Source organism: Colletotrichum chrysophilum, assembly GCF_026319265.1.
Source record: "Colletotrichum chrysophilum strain AFK26 chromosome Unknown scaffold_113, whole genome shotgun sequence".
Taxonomy (NCBI): Eukaryota; Fungi; Ascomycota; class Sordariomycetes; order Glomerellales; family Glomerellaceae; genus Colletotrichum; species Colletotrichum chrysophilum.
Window position 1 is genome coordinate 45225 of NW_026517400.1, and position 18094 is coordinate 63318.

General features: G+C 52.1%; 6 protein-coding genes and 2 non-coding genes across 8 annotated transcripts; 3 read left to right on the plus strand and 5 right to left on the minus strand.

The window, feature by feature from the left end:
* Positions 1 to 1254: 1254 nt before the first annotated feature.
* COL26b_010495 (uncharacterized protein) lies at positions 1255 to 2642 on the plus strand (the record flags this gene model as incomplete). The annotated part of the gene is made up of 3 exons (XM_053183193.1): positions 1255 to 1553; positions 1607 to 1629; positions 1705 to 2642. 3 exons carry the CDS (start codon positions 1255 to 1257, stop codon positions 2640 to 2642), a joined length of 1260 nt encoding a protein of 419 aa, XP_053032840.1.
* A 3700-nt stretch (positions 2643 to 6342) lies between these two features.
* Positions 6343 to 7208, minus strand: LXR1 (L-xylulose reductase; the record flags this gene model as incomplete). The annotated part of the gene is made up of 2 exons (XM_053183194.1): positions 6343 to 6823; positions 6889 to 7208. 2 exons carry the CDS (start codon positions 7206 to 7208, stop codon positions 6343 to 6345), a joined length of 801 nt encoding a protein of 266 aa, XP_053032841.1.
* A 2361-nt stretch (positions 7209 to 9569) lies between these two features.
* COL26b_010497 (uncharacterized protein) lies at positions 9570 to 10001 on the plus strand (the record flags this gene model as incomplete). The annotated part of the gene is made up of 2 exons (XM_053183195.1): positions 9570 to 9585; positions 9619 to 10001. The coding sequence occupies 2 exons, from the start codon at positions 9570 to 9572 to the stop codon at positions 9999 to 10001; spliced, it is 399 nt and encodes a 132-aa protein (XP_053032842.1).
* A 504-nt stretch (positions 10002 to 10505) lies between these two features.
* On the minus strand, positions 10506 to 11884 carry COL26b_010498 (uncharacterized protein; the record flags this gene model as incomplete). The annotated part of the gene is made up of 5 exons (XM_053183196.1): positions 10506 to 10697; positions 10750 to 10879; positions 10932 to 11655; positions 11710 to 11749; positions 11807 to 11884. 5 exons carry the CDS (start codon positions 11882 to 11884, stop codon positions 10506 to 10508), a joined length of 1164 nt encoding a protein of 387 aa, XP_053032843.1.
* Positions 11885 to 13000: 1116 nt separating this feature from the next.
* COL26b_010499 (uncharacterized protein) lies at positions 13001 to 14629 on the plus strand (the record flags this gene model as incomplete). Its single annotated transcript, XM_053183197.1, has 5 exons — positions 13001 to 13072; positions 13131 to 13684; positions 13737 to 14007; positions 14058 to 14340; positions 14391 to 14629. The coding sequence occupies 5 exons, from the start codon at positions 13001 to 13003 to the stop codon at positions 14627 to 14629; spliced, it is 1419 nt and encodes a 472-aa protein (XP_053032844.1).
* A 564-nt stretch (positions 14630 to 15193) lies between these two features.
* On the minus strand, positions 15194 to 17104 carry COL26b_010500 (uncharacterized protein; the record flags this gene model as incomplete). Its single annotated transcript, XM_053183198.1, has 1 exon — positions 15194 to 17104. The coding sequence occupies one exon, from the start codon at positions 17102 to 17104 to the stop codon at positions 15194 to 15196; it is 1911 nt and encodes a 636-aa protein (XP_053032845.1).
* Positions 17105 to 17786: 682 nt separating this feature from the next.
* COL26b_010501 lies at positions 17787 to 17879 on the minus strand. Its single transcript has one exon. It is a non-coding gene; the product is annotated as a tRNA-Gln (tRNA).
* A 53-nt stretch (positions 17880 to 17932) lies between these two features.
* COL26b_010502 lies at positions 17933 to 18026 on the minus strand. Its single transcript has one exon. It is a non-coding gene; the product is annotated as a tRNA-Gln (tRNA).
* Between the last annotated feature and the right edge of the window lie 68 nt (positions 18027 to 18094).

Genomic DNA, 18094 nt, shown 5'->3' on the forward strand with positions numbered 1-18094 from the left:
GGTAAAAAGATAGTTACGATGATTTTGAGAATTCGATGAGGCTTGATGAACCGGTGGGATGCTTCGAAAACAAGCTGACCTCATCACCAGCTGGACAGCACTTTTCTTTTATGCTTCATCTTACAGCAGCCATCTACATCACCACAGCCGCCCAGTGAGACGCCGCGGATTTCTCATCAGCAGTCTCAAGGCCGTCAAAAAACATCCGGATCCGAAGTTCATGTTTGTAACCAAGACTCAGTCCTCTCTGACCCGGCCTCCAGGCCAGCTAGCATAAGGCCGTGCGCAACTGCCGTGGTCAAATGCCGTTTCATTCCTAGTCGTGATCTCCAGGACACGGAGGCAATTGCACGAAGACTTGCCGTTCCGTCTCAACTTGAGAAGGTGTAGGTCGGCGACCTGCGGACATGACTAGTGGGTAATGAACTACCTAGAGAAGTAGCACAACCCGTCCTTGGCGCCGTCCAGAATGGCCAGGAACTTCAGACGACTATTAATAAGCGGCCATTCATTGGGACTGTAGCTGGTAGGCATGCCTGACATCAGATGGTCTGACGATCCCGCTGAGCTAAGCGGCGAAACATGGCAGTCCGCCCATGCGGCGGGTGTGGGGTTTTGAGGCTCACCGACGGTATCAAACGGAAGACTTGCAACCCGTGAGCTTGGCTGGTTATGACGACCTCAAGCAACGAAGATGGAAAGTTTCCGGTGGGATTATGTGAATATTTTCGGTATGTGGGCGAGCACTAGTATCGACATCTTTACGTTGTCTGCGCACATAATTATCTGGACCATCGCCGTAGACTTGAGTGAATGATACGAGTACCCAGCGCAGTCTACGTCTCTCATTTGCAACCATGTCTTCGTCTTCTCAAACTATTGAGCCTACGCCTGCAAGACTTTCTGAATTTTTGGACATCGCGTCCAGCATTATTGGGCCAGAAAATGTCTCGAGAGACCCTTCTTGGGGAGCACCGAAAGGCCTTTACGGCGCCGACAACTACGGCGACCCCTTTCCGTTGAGCAAGCCTCATCATGCAGCGGCAGCCGTGAGACCTGCCATCGTTGATCACATTCAGCAAATTGTCAAAGCAGCTAATGACACTCGAACATCCCTTTGGACAGTCTCACGGGGAAAGAATCTTGGGTTGGTGTTGATGTCTCTTATAAAGTTACCTGCTAACTTCCGAGTGTTCCAGGTACGGCGGTTCAGCCCCTGTTGTTTCGGGTACAGTCATTCTCGACTTACATCGAATGACCAACATCATCGAGATCAACGAGGAGTACGCGTACGCCATCGTGGAGCCGGGCGTCACCTTCATGCAACTTCACGCTGAAATCAGACGGCGGAACCTGAACCTGTGGATGTCCGTACCAGCTTTGGGATGGGGCTCTGTCATTGGAAATGCTCTGGAGAGAGGTTTTGGTTACACCCAGGAAGCTGTGCACTACAAACAGCAGTCCGGTTTGGAAGTTGTCCTGCCCAACGGCGATCTTCTAAGAACTGGGATGGGGGCTATGGAGAATAACAAGACTTGGCCACTCTACTCGGGGTATGTAATTGCCTATACATTTTCTTCGATGGTTCCTCAGCTGACTGTGTTAGGGGCCTGGGGCCGGGTGTGGATGGTTTGTTCTTTCAGTCAAACTATGGTTTGCACTTTTCTCTTTCACTCTTCTAAACTCCTGCTAACTTCACAAAAGGCATTGTTACCAAAATGGGCGTTCACCTTTCTCATGCCCCTGAAGCATATACCCGCATCGAAGTGGATTGCTTCAATGACGAAGATGTCGTCCCTCTTACAGGCGCACTCACAGAGTTGATGCGACGGCGCGTCATTACCAACCCACCCCAACTCTTCAACACCATGACCATCATCACCGGGATGATCGGCGCCAGCAAGGAGCTCACCGAAGCGCTGGGACAGTATTCGTCTCTGAAGCACCGGATTCCCGCCGATATCGTCGCCGACATCACCAAACGCTTCAAACTCCCTGCCTGGCGCACCGCATTTGCCATATACGCGCCCCGTGAGGCTCATCCTGGCCTCATCGAGGCGATCAAGCGCCGCTTCGAGCTTGTCAAAGGCTCAAATATCACGACCGAGACATGCACTGCGCCACCAGGCGAGTACCTACGAGGCGAGGATGTAGCCCCGGACTTCCTCCCTCAGAACGGCGTTCCGAGCATTGAACACTTGAAGATGCTCGAGGGACACAACGACGGTGACGGCCTCTGGCACAACTCCTACTCTCCCGTCATCCCACCGTCTGGCCGCGAGTTGTATGAATGGTACCTCGGCGCGAAGAAAATCACTGAAGACAACGATCTCAACTTCGTGGCCGATTTCCACGTCTTTGACCGCTACGTCATCGCCATCAACCTTGTCCTGTTTCACCCTTTGGCGAGACCCCGATTACATCCCCTTCAAATGGCGCTCATGGAGCATACGCGGAAGCTTGGGTATCTCGAGTACCGAGCGCATATCAGCTTCATGGACGTGACTGCCGCCCACCAAAACTTCAACGGAGGTGCCTTCGGACGGTTCACGACATTGCTCAAGGATGCTATCGACCCGAATGGGGTGTTATCGCCCGGAAAGCAAGGAGTCTGGAACACGGGTGCAGGCCCGAAGCTGTAAAGCACTTCCGCAAGCCACAAGTGCCCTATTTCTGTGTTATTCAATAAGAGTTGTATTGATAGTAGACTCGCGAAGAATTGTCAGGTGCTCGGTCTTGATTTACAACTGCAGGACTTTGTCCCTTAGTGTTGCGGTACACGGGTTCGTTGTTGTATCAATGGTATAGTACCGGTCAGAATGAGGTAGACGAAGTAAATCATGAGCAGCACCCCGAGAACCCTGACGGTTTCTGACGCATCATGACTCTTTCTCCTTTCCACGGCGATATCCATTTTGGGAATACTTTAAGGTTCGAAGAATTGCATGAGCCGGGGCTGTCAAGGTGCGGACAGCGGTGGCTTGTATTTAAAGATGAACCGCTGTGGTGTTACACTTTTCGGTGATTCAGTAACCACCTGCCTGGTAGGCATGGTTTCTGCCCTAATTCTTCGCCTTGCAATCACTGCCGTCCTGAAGAAATAAAATAATCTTTGAATGATCATTGGTCAAGAACAACCCCTCGAGGTGCATGCAAACTTCTTTGCAACTATCTCCTCAACGAGCGTCAAGATACGGCATTTTTGCTCAAACACGTCATACCCATCACCACCACCACCACCAGTATCATGACTGATAAACTATTCTCTACATATAACTACGAAAATCATCGGAACTACGCAGCAAAGATGACGAAAATCAAGCAACGCAACACCAAAGCCAAGCCGAGATACCACGATCAAGGCACCATGACAGAGCCACCGTACCCCTATGTTCGGCTCAATGTGTGCAGGACAGTCGCCATAGTAGCTTGGACGATTTGGCTTCTCCACGCAATGCACGATCAATTTCGCGGATCCCTAAGTGATTTTCTCTTCATCCCCGCTGGAGTATGCAGTGTCTTGTTTTTCATTCTTGGGACCCAATTACCTGGCGACATCGACACGGATAATCTCTTCATCCAGAGTCTCTGGGCTGGTACGTTTCACTTCGTGGTTTTGACAATCACCGAATGGCTCTCTAGTTGTTTCATCTGTGAGTTGCCTAAGTCATGGGCTCTTGGATCGAGGATTTGCTGGTTACTTGTTTGGATGTGGTCATGTTGCGTCGTCTGGGGCTGGATAGTTGCGATAGGACCCCAAGACAAGGAAGACATCAAGGTGCCGCTTTGGATGAATGATTTTCTGCCTCATGGAATCACCAAACTCATTAGGAATAAGGAATAGACCACGTACTGGAAGGCTTCGCGCATTCTACTTCACTTACCGCCCGTAGGATGAATGCAACCTTTCCCTCCGCCCCTTGTTTGACGAGACGTAAAGAGAGAGTTTCGAGTCTTATGTGTGCTACTGGACAGGCAGTACCAATTTAGCTGTTGGTACTCTGGGGTGTACCACAGACTGACCCCAAAGGGACAATGCTTTCTTGCTCGAAGTAGCATATAAGAAGAGGAACCTCTGCTGCGGGTCCAAATTGTTCGATTCTTCGAGACTGAAGTCTCGAAAACTTTCCGAAGCTAAGATGACCACCGACACCGAATTACGTAGGATTCCTCGCGCTGAGATGAAACCGACATACAGACATAAAAGCACGATGACCGAACTTCCAGGGCTGCTGCCATCACAAACCTCATTCCTTCGATTCGCCGGCATCGTTGCCTGGATTCTTCAGGCTTTGTGGTGGCTATACGCGACACATTGGGTCGGCACTTGTATCGACCCTGTTTCCAACCTTGCTTACTTCTCTTGCGCTGCCTTTGGGATCGCAACCATGTTCACACTCGTTCCTTGGACGACACGGGCTAGGCTTTGTGTACAAGCCTTGATGCTGCACGCCTTCTCCTACCTGTCATCTTCTGTGCTTTGGCATGCAGCGGATACTTGGCGAGATCCCTCTTTCTTGATTCCGACACGTATTGCGGCCATCTACATCTGGGTTGTGATTACACTCCTTGTCTGGGGTGCCGTTGTTGCGATAGGTCCTCAAGATTTAACGGATCTCACATTGCCATATTGGGTGAAGGAGATTTCCTTATGGAATTGCAAAGCATATCAAATTCAACGAAAGGCGCTAAAGACTGATGATCTGTTGGGTGAGCCGTTGAGTCCTTAAGGTTCATAGACCGCAAATGATTTCCACGTATTGGAAATGAGAAACAATGGCACCTTTAAGCTTGATTAGTAACAGTTTCAGAGATTGAATCAAACATTTTGGGCGAACATGTTACCATACCCAGCCACAACTTGTGACAGTCTCATACTTGCCCACACATGTAGAGATCACAGGGTAAACCTTAGCCCTCGGCCATGCCGAGATCAAGATACCCTGTGAGCTTCTCTTAATTATTAATGTCTCCGTCTATTTAAGATTATTCCCTCGCTCTTTCTAAATAAACTGCACTTCAATCGATTCAACCAAGATCACATAATTACCCACGTCAACATGACCATTTCGAACGAACTCCCCGCGATTCGGCAACCGAGACCAAAGCAGTCCGCGGAACATGAGGTCATGATTTTCAAGCAACGTCAACCGCTCATGTCGCGCGAAAAGGCGATGGTCTACCGATTCATTGGCATCACCGCCTGGATTCTTCAAACCTTTAACTGGCTGTACGGGTTCTTTATGAATATAGATGCCTGGAATCCACTAAGACCGCTGTTTCTCGGCGCCACATTCTCACTGGTAGTCGCTCTCCATTTCAAAGACACTCCTATAGCTACCCGGGTCAGATTCTGCGTACACGCTACGTTGTTATATTTCGCCTTCAATTTTTCCGGCGGATGTCTTTGGACTATGGCTTCGATGTTTGCAAGAGCCGGGGTGTCCAGGGATTCTATCATGGTATGGCTCGTCAGTGTATACTGGTGGTTTATCATCACCGCCATCATCTGGGGCTTCCTCGTTTCGATAGGACCCCAGGACGAGTCCGACATCAGGCTGCCATATTGGTTCAAGGAATTCCTCCCATATGCCCTGGCGAAGCATATCAAAGAGCGAGATTCCAGCCAAGAGCGCTCGTGCATCGATAAGAAGGAGCAGTGATGGTGTCGGCTGATTTGGCGATATCTCAAGGATGGGTGACAGATGGAAATCTACACTACTTTATCCACGCGTAATATCAGACGTATGGTCACGATCACTGTCACCGCGTGCCGGTACTCATTTCGCCAATAGTGGTTCTCAATATCTCGCGCACTGTATTTGGGTTCAACGAATTTGCCGATTTCCAGACGAAGAGCCGTAGGTGGATTTAACAGTGGAACGGATGGGGGTGGAACGTCTCCAACCGTGGTGTGGAAATCGTGGAGTAAAAATGGAATCGAACGATGACCTAGTGATAGACCAAGAACACGCTAATTATTCATGGCATCATTCATACATCATGGTTAAGCATCTGCAATTCCTCACTGTACCAATGTTGCGATACCCAAGTAAGACATCGATGCATGACTGCCAGTCACATTGAATGTATCCATCAAGGTCCCGGATCATGCGTCCAACACACCGCTTCGCTTGCTCATGCTAACAATTTGCGACCTTCTCTATAGGCATGTCGCATTTGCAGTGTCACACAAGTATTCAAGGGCTGAAATTTAATACATTTTTACTTTTTTTTCTATTATCCAACAAGTCATAACATCATATCCAGAGCCCTTTCATATCCTGTATCCATGTCCTGTTGCTCCTAAAATCCAACGCTTCGCTAAAAAACAACGAGCATCTATCGGCAGCAGTAACCGCCGTCGATGACGATATCAGCACCGGTAGTGTAGGTGCTGGCGTCGGAGACAAGGTAGACGTAGGCGCCCTTGAGCTCCTTGGCGTCACCGTTGCGGCCCATGGGGATCATGCTCTTCCACAGCTCCTGGGTCTCCTGGGCGACGAAGTCGGACAGGCCGGTGTCGATGTAGCCGGGGGAGATGGAGTTGACACGGGCAAAGTCGCGCCACTCGTTGGCAAGCGAGCGGGCCATGTGGATGCAGCCTGCCTTTGCGACGTTGTACGAGGTCTGCTCCTGGGGGTAGTTGGCGATGTGGCCGGACATGGAGGCGGTGATGACGAAGGATCCCGTGCCGCGCTCGCGGAAGTGAGCGCCGACGGCCTTGGCGCAGTACGCGGTGCCGTTCAGGTCGATCTGGATAACGTGGTCCCAGGCCTCCTTAGAGCCGTCGATGACACCAGTGTCGGCGGTAGCACCGGCGCTGTGAGACACATACGTTAGCAACTGTCATTGCCTCGGAAGGCTGTGTTTGAAGTATAGACTTACTTGGCAATGAAGGCATCGATCTTGCCAAAGTCAGAGAGGATCTGCTTGACGGTCTTGTCGACATCCTCGTATTCGCTGACGTTCAGCTTGTAGATGTTGACCTTGACGCCGTACTCCTTCTCGAGTTCGGCCTTGTTCTTCTCGGCACCCTCCTTGCGGCTGGAGTAGGTGATGGCCAGGTCGGCGCCCATCTCGGCGCAACCACGGGCAGCCTCAATGCCCATGCCGCGGGGTCCGGAGGCGCCGGTGACGACGACGACCTTGCCCTTGAGGCTGAAGAGGTCCAGGAGACGGGAAGCGGTGGGGATTCCTTGAGGCATGGTGACGGTTTATTTGGTGTTGGTTTGGAAATGAAGATCTTGTCGATGTGGAAGAGAAGGTTCAATGGGTATCAAGGTATGTTTGGATGAGGGAGAAAGAGAGGTAGAGAAAGAAAACAGATCGGCGCGAAAGATGGCTTTAGATAGAAAGCTCAAGGGCCTTGGAGGGGCATTGCGGTGGCATGATGGAGGGGTAGCTTTTGGGTTTCGAACCGGCCGTGACGGCATGCCAGAACCCCGCTGATGTCATTGATCAGGCACACGGACTTGACACCGGCGGAGCTAATTGATACGGGTCCTCACTCAGCAATTTGGTGGTTGAAGCCGACGTGGACAAGGGCAGACATCCTTGAGTGGGTGGATCTTGAGATTTTTTTCTGGAGACCCGGATGGGCCGCATGTAGAGGGCATGTACCTGAGTAATGCCCATCTGCAGTGCAACAACACCCGCGGCTTCGACAGCTCATCGATGATCGATCTTGGAGCTCTCTTACTGCTTGGTAATGCGGCTAAGAGCTGCGGGAGCGACTTGGCGGGAACCAGCCTGATTAGGGATGATTAGGGATGATTATCTGAGCGCTCGCAAATTGGGCAATTGCAAGTCTTTGCTCGGCAGACTGGATGCCAACAGCGACGGCTTATCTCAGTCTGTACATGATGAAGCTCTTTGTGGTACAACTCACGCTAAAACTGTCAACTCCAAGGTTGCGGCCAAGACTAGCTGAAGCTCCACCAAGTCCACTGCCAGCCCCCCAGTCCTGGTGCTGCAACAGGAACATTAGTCAAGGCCTCGCATCATCGTTGCTTCACTGGCTGGACTCGGTCGGAGAACGAGGCCTGCTTCTGCGGGGCTATTCCTGCGTGTTTGCAGTGAATGCCGCATTCTTTGTGCTGTTGAGATAACGAGCGCGAAGAGGGGCCATCGATGTCGTGGACGTGTCAAATGAAAGTACCACACTTGTACACAAAGCTCTGGGAGCTCCTGTTGGCTTGACAACGCGGAGCTGTCGCGGAGCCATGTCGGTGAGGGGTTTAGCGTGGGGTGGAATGGGCCTTCGAACTGAACCACCATTTGGTCGAGACTCTCCCTCGCCTCGCGGTGGTCTGCGCACCACTGTGGATTTCCGAAGCTGTATTACCTGTACAGGTGATGCAGACGAAGACGGGGCCTCACCTCGCGTGCAATGTTGAGAAGATGGGGCTCTGGATCTGTACAGTTGGTGCAGTAGTCGCGGATCTGTACAGGTGATGCAGTAGCCCTTGGATCTGTACAGGTGATGCAGATTGAGGCGACGCGGAGCTGTTTGAAGATGGTTCGTGCGATCCGCGGTCGGACTGCGGGATGGGATCCGGGGACGGGCCTCGGCTCGCGCGGGTGGACAAGCGTCATTTTGCCCGTGTTGCACCCGGCCGTCGACATGGTCTCGTATCACGACCGGAATTACCATCGGTGCAAGATACTGTCACAGAAGTTGCTGAGAGTTTGCGAATTCCAAATGTCAGAGGACACGGAACAGCGAAATATTGCGATTAAGTAGTCGTCCATGATGGTCATTGATGCATGGCTGTTCTTGAAGCAGGTCATCTTCCGGGCTGTTGATCCCAGTGTCACATCACGGCTTCGAGTTCACCAGATCAAGCTTTCCGCCACTGGCTTTTCTCATGATGTTCACGGCGTGCCATCCAGGTAGGAGGCGACTACAATATTCAATCTAGGAGCGCCTTGCATGGCGCGAGGAAAGCTTGTTTTGAAAGCAGTAGATGGAAAGCTCTCGTGGCTACTTTCACGTGGTTTTGAAATGAAAATATAATCAATCGTACAGCCGTGGTTCATAGCTAGATTTTCAATTTTCCGTAGATTTTCGCAACGAGTCCAAATCCTCAGTTACGCAGTTCACATCCTGAAACCAAGGGAACAGTACGGGCTTTCTCATCACCCAACGACTGAACAACGGCAAGATGTCCCAGATACCCGGACTTGATTTCCGCGAATGCCATCATTCCTGCATGCCGAAGCGCGATAACCGCAGCAGTCGCATTGCACGTTCCATATCGCTACGTATACGGGACGAAATTCCTAAGAAGAGCCTGATCGCCCTCCTGCCAAAGACGGGATATCTCCTCATCGCAGTCTCTATAGCCGCCGCCGCCGTGAGCAGTCTCATCATGAGCGGGATCCTCGACGCATCTCAGACGACGCGTTCCCTTGTCCTCTCTATCATCTGTTACTTGGCATCCAGCATTTTCATCATCTCCGTGGCTTTCTGTAACGGAATTCGACAGGCTGCTCAAATTCCGGGGCCAACCACCTTTGTGTTCTTCTTCGTCTGGGTTGTGATTCAGATCCTTTGCTTCTTCAATATGAAGATCCTGTGGAGTCAGGATTGGCCTACTGATACCAAGAACCTAGCGGTGGCCTGGATGCTGCTGAGCCTGGCCTCCATAGCAATCTACATCTTTGCCCTCATCCAGATCATGGCTGTTTCGCGGAAGGAGCTTCACTCGAAAAAGCTCGACTTGGAAGCAGCTGAGCCATCGTCGTCGTTCAGGAAGGCGTCTTGCGATCATGTCGAGCACGGCGAGCCGCAGCCACCAGTTTACACTCCGCGAAAGGAAAATTCGGAGAAGCTTTATTCGGAGGCAGCTGCAGAGCCAGCGTCGCCGTGGGAGAAGGCGTCCTGGGAGCATGTTGAATATGGCGAGCGGGAGCCGCAACCACCTGTTTTCATTCCGCGAAAGGAATTCTACCAATTGCGGGGTGTTACCTGTATTTGCACCACCCGTGGGCCGTGAATAACTAGAGTGACTGCGAAAACTTGGGGAAGTAGAAGAGAAAATGGCTGTCCGTGGCAGACATGAGATGCTAAGTCCCACAGGTTTGGGTTTGTAATTAGTTTCTCAAAAGTTAGGGGTGTCGGAGAAAGCTTGGATGGACTGTGTCTACAATTCAAATATGTTTGCGGATCAGGCATGTAACTGCACCGGGTGGTCATAACAAGAAGACGTTTTCGTTTTCCTTCACATCCGGTTGCCAACTACTGGCATACGGGAATGTTCGTTGATGTGTAAAGGAGATGAATGTTAGAGGGAAAGAAAGTGATGAGACTACGATATATTTCTAGAAACTTCAAGCTACCCCATAAGACAGCTGAGGTAGCATATCATCCTAGGGGTTGTTATAAAACCGAAGCGCATACAACACAGCAATGCAATCGTCTACTCGAGTAGGCTTTTGTTCTTATGTACTACTATATTTAGGCAAGGTTTGGTACTCGGGTATCCCCGTTCATTCCCCAGCTACGTTGCCATGCTTCTACGGACCTCGACCTCCTCGGCCCCAGCCTTTTCGGCCAGATCAGCGTCCAATTCGCGAACGATGTTGACATCCCCAAAGATCTCGTCAATTTCCTCGAGGGACTTTCCTCTGGTTTCGGGGTAAAAGAGGGCGAATACGACAGCGCAGATTGCATTTGTTAGTATGAACATAATCTGTTGATACGAATGAGCACCAGACGTGTTCCGTATAGAAGAGGCGACTTACGTAGTACTTCCAGCCAACCTCAGCGAGCGCAATTGGCGAACATTGCGTGATGACGAGGCTGATAGAGTAGTGGGTTACCTGGACTATGGCATTCGCTTTTGCGCGCAGCTCGGTTGTGAAGACTTCAGGGCTGTTCCAAATGTTAGTCTCAGGGGAAAGGGGCACTCCATTCTGAAGCTTACGGAATGATCCAAGTCATGGGTCCTAAAAGGGCTGAATAGTTTGCAGAAACAGCAAAGATGCAGGCAATAAGTCCTCGCTGAGCAGCTTCATTCGTAGGGAATCCAGGTCGTGCTGGGTACACTGCTGCCAAGATGGTAATAATCATGTAGCAAACAGACAATAGCGATGAGCTGAAGATGAGAATCTTCTTTCGTCCAATGCGGTCGACAAAGAAGAGAGAGAGGAAACAGGCCACCGGAGCAACTGATCCGTACAAACCGCTGACAAGGAGCTGCTGGTCCTGGCTGAACTGCAGGGTGGCATAGATGGCTGTCTGGTAGTACTGAACAAATGAGATGCCCGACAACATGGCAGCTGCCCAGACGAACGACCCGACAAAGAGCCGCTTGCGAAATGCAGGGGTTTTGAATAGGTCGGCCCACGATAGACGCCCCTGAGTTTGTAATTCTTCGGCGATGTTGACTTGAATGACGGTGAACTCGGTGCGGCACCAGTTGTCGTTGGAGCCGTTGTAGTGGTAGTTGCGGAATGCCTTTTCGGCTTCTTCGTTACGGCCTTTCAAGCACAGCCATCGCGGCGACTCGCTGAGGAAGAGAACGCCGACGCCTAGAATTAAAGCTGGTATGCTTTGGATAGCGAAGCCGAGTCTCCACTGGTTGGAGTTGTGCCATTTTCCTTCGCCGACTCCGGTCCAGAGGGCGACGAAAAAGCCCCATGCGACCACTATGGAAAGTCAGAAACTGTGGTTGTGAGCTGCTTGGATAGTAGGGTACTGACTCATCTGGTTGACGGCTGTGACTCTGGCTCTTTCTTCAGTCTAGAGCAGTTGGATCAGCGATCTAAGTCTTGACACAGCCTACACGAGTGGAGATACCTTTGCAATCTCAGCACCAAAGACAGGAGCTACACCCGTGATTGTACCAACAGCATAGCCGACTAGAAGTCGTCCCATGATGACTGGTAATGGATTCAGCTAAGATCACTCAATATTCGTAAGGCAGGCACAAACTCACGCATAGCAACATGAACAGCGCCAGCCATCAAGGCTCCGCCGATGACGCCCCAAATACATCCAAAAGCGATGGCACGCCGGCGACCAAGCCGATCACTAGTGATTCCAACCGAAGCGCTGCCCAGCCAAGCTGAATCACACCGTTAGGCCTCATGAGACTAGTTAAGAGACCTGAGATGGCCTTACCTCCCGCTTGGTATACCGACACAATAGCTCCTCTCAAGGGGGCATCGGGATTTCCAAAGTAGGTCAAGAAGGACTTGAGCGCTAAGCTTGGCGTGATGATACCGGAATCACTGATCGTTGCTGGTTAGTAATTGGCAAGATGTCCATGCTCACAACTCACTAGCCGTAGAGAAACCCTCCAATTCCCAGCAACATCGAAGTTAGGAAGGGCTTGCTAAGCCAAGGAGAAGTATCTGGCGTCATTTTAAAAGAATGATTGTAACTCTAATTCAGTGAAACGAATCACCCAAAGCAAAGTTTCAAAGACTGAAGCCAAAAGTCACACATGTAACTCGACCTCTTAATCCTTCACTATGATACACGACACTACTGATATTTAAAGCAGGGGTATACTTACCCGCCTCCAACCAGATCCTTTGTAAGTTTCGCGTCAGCAGGCCGACTATGTGGGGGACGACCCCAGACTCAACGCACAGGTCCTCTTCCCCGCGCCATCCACCGTCCTCGCAGCGAGCAAACTGCGGGGTTCCGACCCTGTCGCATCGCGATATCAAGCTAGGCTTTTCACATTGCAACTTGGAAAGGATTCTGGAGCCCCATCAAGTGATCTTTGGAAGCGCGATATCAGTGGGGGTGGCTTACTGCAACGTCTCGCCAAGGTCGGCAGTTCGTGCTGGCAGATTAGGCGACGAGCCGAAGACGCAACAAAGGCTCAGCAACCTCGGGCCCTCGGTATTTCAGTGCAACGCTGCCGGCATCGCCCAAAGAGAAACATCTCGACGGTTTGAGTCGGGATAAATTTGCTGGCAAGACTTTGTGAATCTTCTCGTTCGCTCATCAATACTCCTGGATGACCGACCGACGACCAAAATGATCACACACGTCTTGGCATGGGCAACGGCTCTGGCTTCTCTCACATACATCGCTCTCATATTTCCCAGGGTAGGTCTCAGCAGCCAATCATAGCCCCCTGATTACCACTCAATAACCGCCCTCGCAGCTTCAACAACAATGGAAGCTATATTCGCACCGCTCTCAACTCCCGCCCGGACCAAAGGTTATCAAGACCGGCATCCGCAAGCCATGGCTCTGGTTCCAAGAACTAAGTAAGCAATATGGCGATATTGTCTACCTACAACTTGGCCCGACACCAACTATTATCTTGGGTTCCGCTCAGGCAGCATGGGACCTCCTCGAGAAAAAGGGCGCAATCTTTTCCTCCCGCCCGCGCTTCATCATGGGAGGCGAGCTTTTGTCCGGAGGTATGAGAGGGTTGATGGCGCCGTACTCATCCTATTGGAGGCGCTGGAGAAAGTTGCTTCACAGTGGCTTCATGCAGCGGCAGAGCGAGACGTACCGGCCGATCCAGAGTCTTGAATCGAAGGTTCTCATGCATGAGTTACTTGTGGACCCAATCAACTTCAGGAGACACCTGGAGAGATATGCTGCTTCCGTGATTGTGACCGTCACCTATGGCAGGAGGGTTGAGGATGTGACGACGGATATTGTGGTGCAGCGGAACGCCGAGTCCATGGGACGTTTGACTTCCGTCAAGTGAGTGATGTTCATCAACGATAGTTGGCCTCCCTCTAACAGATATCTACAGCATCCCCGGCAAGTTCGCAGTCGAGCGCTATCCAGCACTCAAGTATTTACCCACCTTCCTTGCCCCGTGGAAAGCCGAGGTCTTGAAGCAAAGACAAAAGGACATTAAGCTCTACACCGACCTCATGGATGAGGTTCGGGAAAAGGTGGCCAGAGGTGTTGCGCCCGAATGCTTCGCCAGACATCTTTTAGAAGAGCAAGCAAGCCTTGGCATGTCGGATCTGGAGATTGCATACACGGCCGGCTCACCTTTTGGAGCCGGCGTCGAAACTGTGAGTTATCTACATTACCTCATCCATCGAATTGGCTCTTACAATATTAGTCCGCTGGCTCTCTGGCCAGCTTTCTCCTCGCATGCGTCAAGTTCGGGCCACGCTTTATCCCTCAAGCCCAAGAGGAGCTTGACAGGGTTGTCGGCACGAACCGCCTTCCCGCGTTCGAAGATCTAGAGAACCTCCAATACATCCGGGCCATAGCATCGGAGACGCTGAGATGGAGACCGGTCGCGGTCCTCGGCGGTACACCACACGCCAGCACTGCCGACTATATGTACAAGGGCATGTTCATCCCGAAGGGCAGCACAATCATCGCCCCTCTCTGGAGTCGTAAGCACAGTTCAGAGACGCTCACTTTTATCCGCACTAATACCTTTTAGTCCACCTAAATGAGTCGGCCTTCCCGCAGCCACACGAGTTCATCCCGGAGAGATTTCTCGAGGATCGTGAGTATCCGGGGTCTTTCGGCCACAGCGCCTTTGGCTGGGGTCGCCGTATCTGTCCAGGCATGCATCTCGGCTCTGCCTCAGTGGCAATCAACATTGCGCGTATCCTCTGGGGCTTCGATGTGAGGCCAGGAAAAGACGAAAAGGGGCGCGACGTTGATGTTGACATGTGAGTGAGATCTATCGACTTGCTTTTCATGACTAACAGCGTTCTAGCTTCGCCTATTCTGACGGGTTCAACTCCAGCCCCCTGCCGTTTCCCTGCTCCATCGCACCTCGTTCACCACACCATGCGGAAATGGTCGAAAGGGAATATGAGGATGCACTGAAATCATTGGTAACTTACACGTCTGTCTCTAGTAAGATATCATGAGGAAACTCTGCTAGCCGGGCAGTGTCAATCATATACGCTTTTAATCTGTACCTACATCCTGCATTTTCGGTACATTAAAGTAATTAAGGTTTTCTCAGTCGTCGCCTCTAATCGCATATGTTGTCGTCTTCTATCGCCGTCGTCTATTGTCACTATCGTTATCCCTATCGTTTCATTCACTACTATCATCAATGTCGAAGTATTGGTTACGTTACGATTGAAGTTATAGGGGTCACTACCCGGCTCGCAAAGCTCATCATGAGTAGCAGCGTATAGATCAGACAGGGACATACCAAGTCACATCCACTCCGATCAATGCCTTTGTTCATTCAGCTTCCAATTTGACACTGTTGCTACCTGATATCTACGCTAGCTGCACATCCTCAAATGTAAAGGGTATCTTCCAGTATCTCAAATCATCAAACTCGGCCTCGGAGATGTACTCCCTCGTATTCAACGTCAAAGCCCAATCGACATCAGGTCGACTTGACGCAAACGACCTCGCACCCACAACAGTACCATCGCGCTCAGAATAGACCGCTCGGCCACCAGTTCCCGCCACAGCATGGGATCCAATAAACCTCGCAACTGTACTTGCGCTGGCCGCCAAAGAGAACCCTCCCATGCACTCCTCCTTGATGGCGCCGTCGCCTCCGTACGGTCCCGGGACAAGTCGGTATGCGTCAGGATCCACCGGGTCGTAGCCCGTGTACTTGCTCTCCTGGACGATGCGGTCGTCAACGTGCTTCGCCCCGTCCGTTTCGTAGAGCCTGACGTCGAGGTCGCCGAGAATGTTCTGCTTGAGGAAGTCGAGATAAGGGACGCCGGTAACGTTGCTCACGACGTAGCTCGCCAGCATGGTGCCGTAGTTGGAGTAGGAATAGTCCGTCCCCGGCGCGAAGTCGAGCGTGCGCGTGAGCTGGTACTCAATCACATCGCGCAGCGTCGCGGCGCGGGTGCCGTTGAAGAGCGCAAAGGCGATGTCGCGGAACATGAAGCCCGGGTCGCCGGACTTGTCACGGTTATAGCCGGAGGTGTGCCTGAGGAGGTGGTCGATGGTGATCTCGTTCGCCCGCTCGTCAACCGGCTTGTATCCGAGTAGGGGATAGACAGGGGTGGAGTAGTTCAGCTTCCCGGCTTCGATGAGGTTGTAGACGGCCGCGTGGACGAAGATTTTGCTGACGCTGGCAAGCAGGAAAATGTCATCTGGCTGCACGACGGCGCGGTTGCTCTCCGCCCAGGTGTAGCTGCGCTCGGCGATGGCGGTGCCGTTCAGCGCAATCGCAATCTGGGCTTGGCGGACGCCGTTCTTCGTCATCCAGGTCTGCATGGTCGAGTCAAAGGCCGCCGCCGCGGCGTCGTTGTCCTTGAACCCGGTGAAAGATCCGGTGGCGGACCACTTTCGGGTCTCGGGGATGTCCTGCTCGGCAAAGATGACTGAGAAGCGGACGTCTGCTCCCGAGACGCCGCCGTGGAGGTCGATTGGGTACAAGCCCTCCGCCTTCTGCGACTCGATCTCGGCGGCCAGCTCAGCGCCGGTGAGGCCATCCAAAGCTACCCACTTGCCGACCGAAGTATCGACGAACTGGGGCGTGATCACCTGATCGTCGGACAAGAAGAGACGGGAGGGGCGCCAGAAGCGTTTGGCAAGCTCGGAGGAGTAGATATCCGCGTAGTTAATGGAGTAGTTCGTGGTGTAGAAGATCGTGGAGAGCTGGTTGCCGACATTCTCGTGGCCGAGGATGCAGTACCTGCGGTCTCCGGGGGTGCCGTACATCCGGAAGTCTTTCACCAACATCGGGATGCCGTCCGTGGCGTTGTCGTACGCGTAGGGGCTCTTCATGCCGCACAGCTGTGCCCAGTTGGTGACGTTGGCCTTCTCCATGACGCCCGCGAAGACGGCGCTACCGGCCGGTCCTGTGGCGGAGACGTGCGTTGAGACGTAGCCCTTGGCCTTCCACGAGTCGAACCACGAGTTGTAGGTTGATTCGTCTGCGTCGTAAATCACTTCAAAAGGGTTTCCATCTCGTTTGACCCAGACGGCGGCGTAGTTTGCGTTCGGTGCGGTGCCGTATGCGCTCAGGGAGATCATCCGGTAGCCGTCTGCGGTTAAAGACTTCGATCTCTCGCCATGGGCCGCGCCATTAAGGTTGAAGTATGTCTGGACACCGGCGGAGCTGTCGTTGGCGATCCGGCGCTCAGTCGGAAATGCGAACGTGACGGAGCATATTGAAAGACAAGAGGTCAAGAGACCCATGAACGAGGGCGTGTACATGTTCAACGATCGAAAGCTGCCCAAAGGCGAGCGAGGAGGGTGGTGTTGACGAAGAGGGAGCAACGATGCTGCTGACTTCCACCAGCTGCAACCTCGAATGTGTCTCTTCCATGTTTTTATTCAGCATCAAGTGCTCTTGATAGAAATCCACGCCATCCCTATTCTTAGAGTGACAATTTAGGTTGTGGTGATCATCTTGCGATACGAGATGAACCCCGTCCATGCCCCCACAACTTGGCGCTCGGCGAACCGCGCCCAAACCCTGGCCCCCCGGTTTAAGCACCCTGCAAGAACCGGCTGAGCCCGCTGTTTGAAGGGATCTTCGCCTTTTGGCAGGGGATGGGATCTCTGGAAGCATGTTTTTTACCTCATGGGCCCTCGGTTCGATCCTTCCATCCCCCGTGTTCCACGGCCGTGGGTACAACACGGTATGGCCGGTTCTTTGGTAACGCCACTTGTGTGGATTTGTCCTTGGCTAGAATCGCCGTTTGAGCCGAGGAAAGATGCGATGCGTAATGCGCTCTTGACATATGCCCACCGGCAAACAACATAGGCTCCCGATCTGAACAAGTTTAGGTTTCGTGGGATATATAAATCAGACACGCTTCTTTTCTCAGCCAAGATCCTCAGAAAGTCTCAGGACAAAAAGGCAAGGTGATCCCACTCACAGGGATGAAAAATGAGGTCCATCCAGGATTCGAACCTGGGCTTACGGAACATTCCAACTCATAGAGAAATCAGAATCCGACGTCCTAACCAACTAGACTAATAGACCGAAGGAAAGAGGGCAGCGAGAAGCATCTCGGAGCGGTCCTCGTGAGAGGGGCAAGGTCCATCCAGGATTCGAACCTGGGCTTACGGAAGGGAACCGATGGTTTTCATCATCAGAATCCGACGTCCTAACCAACTAGACTAATAGACTAACTGAGCCGAAGCTACTGTGCTGTGGAGGCCGATCGGGGACAAGCAGAATATGACGTCGCGAATTCG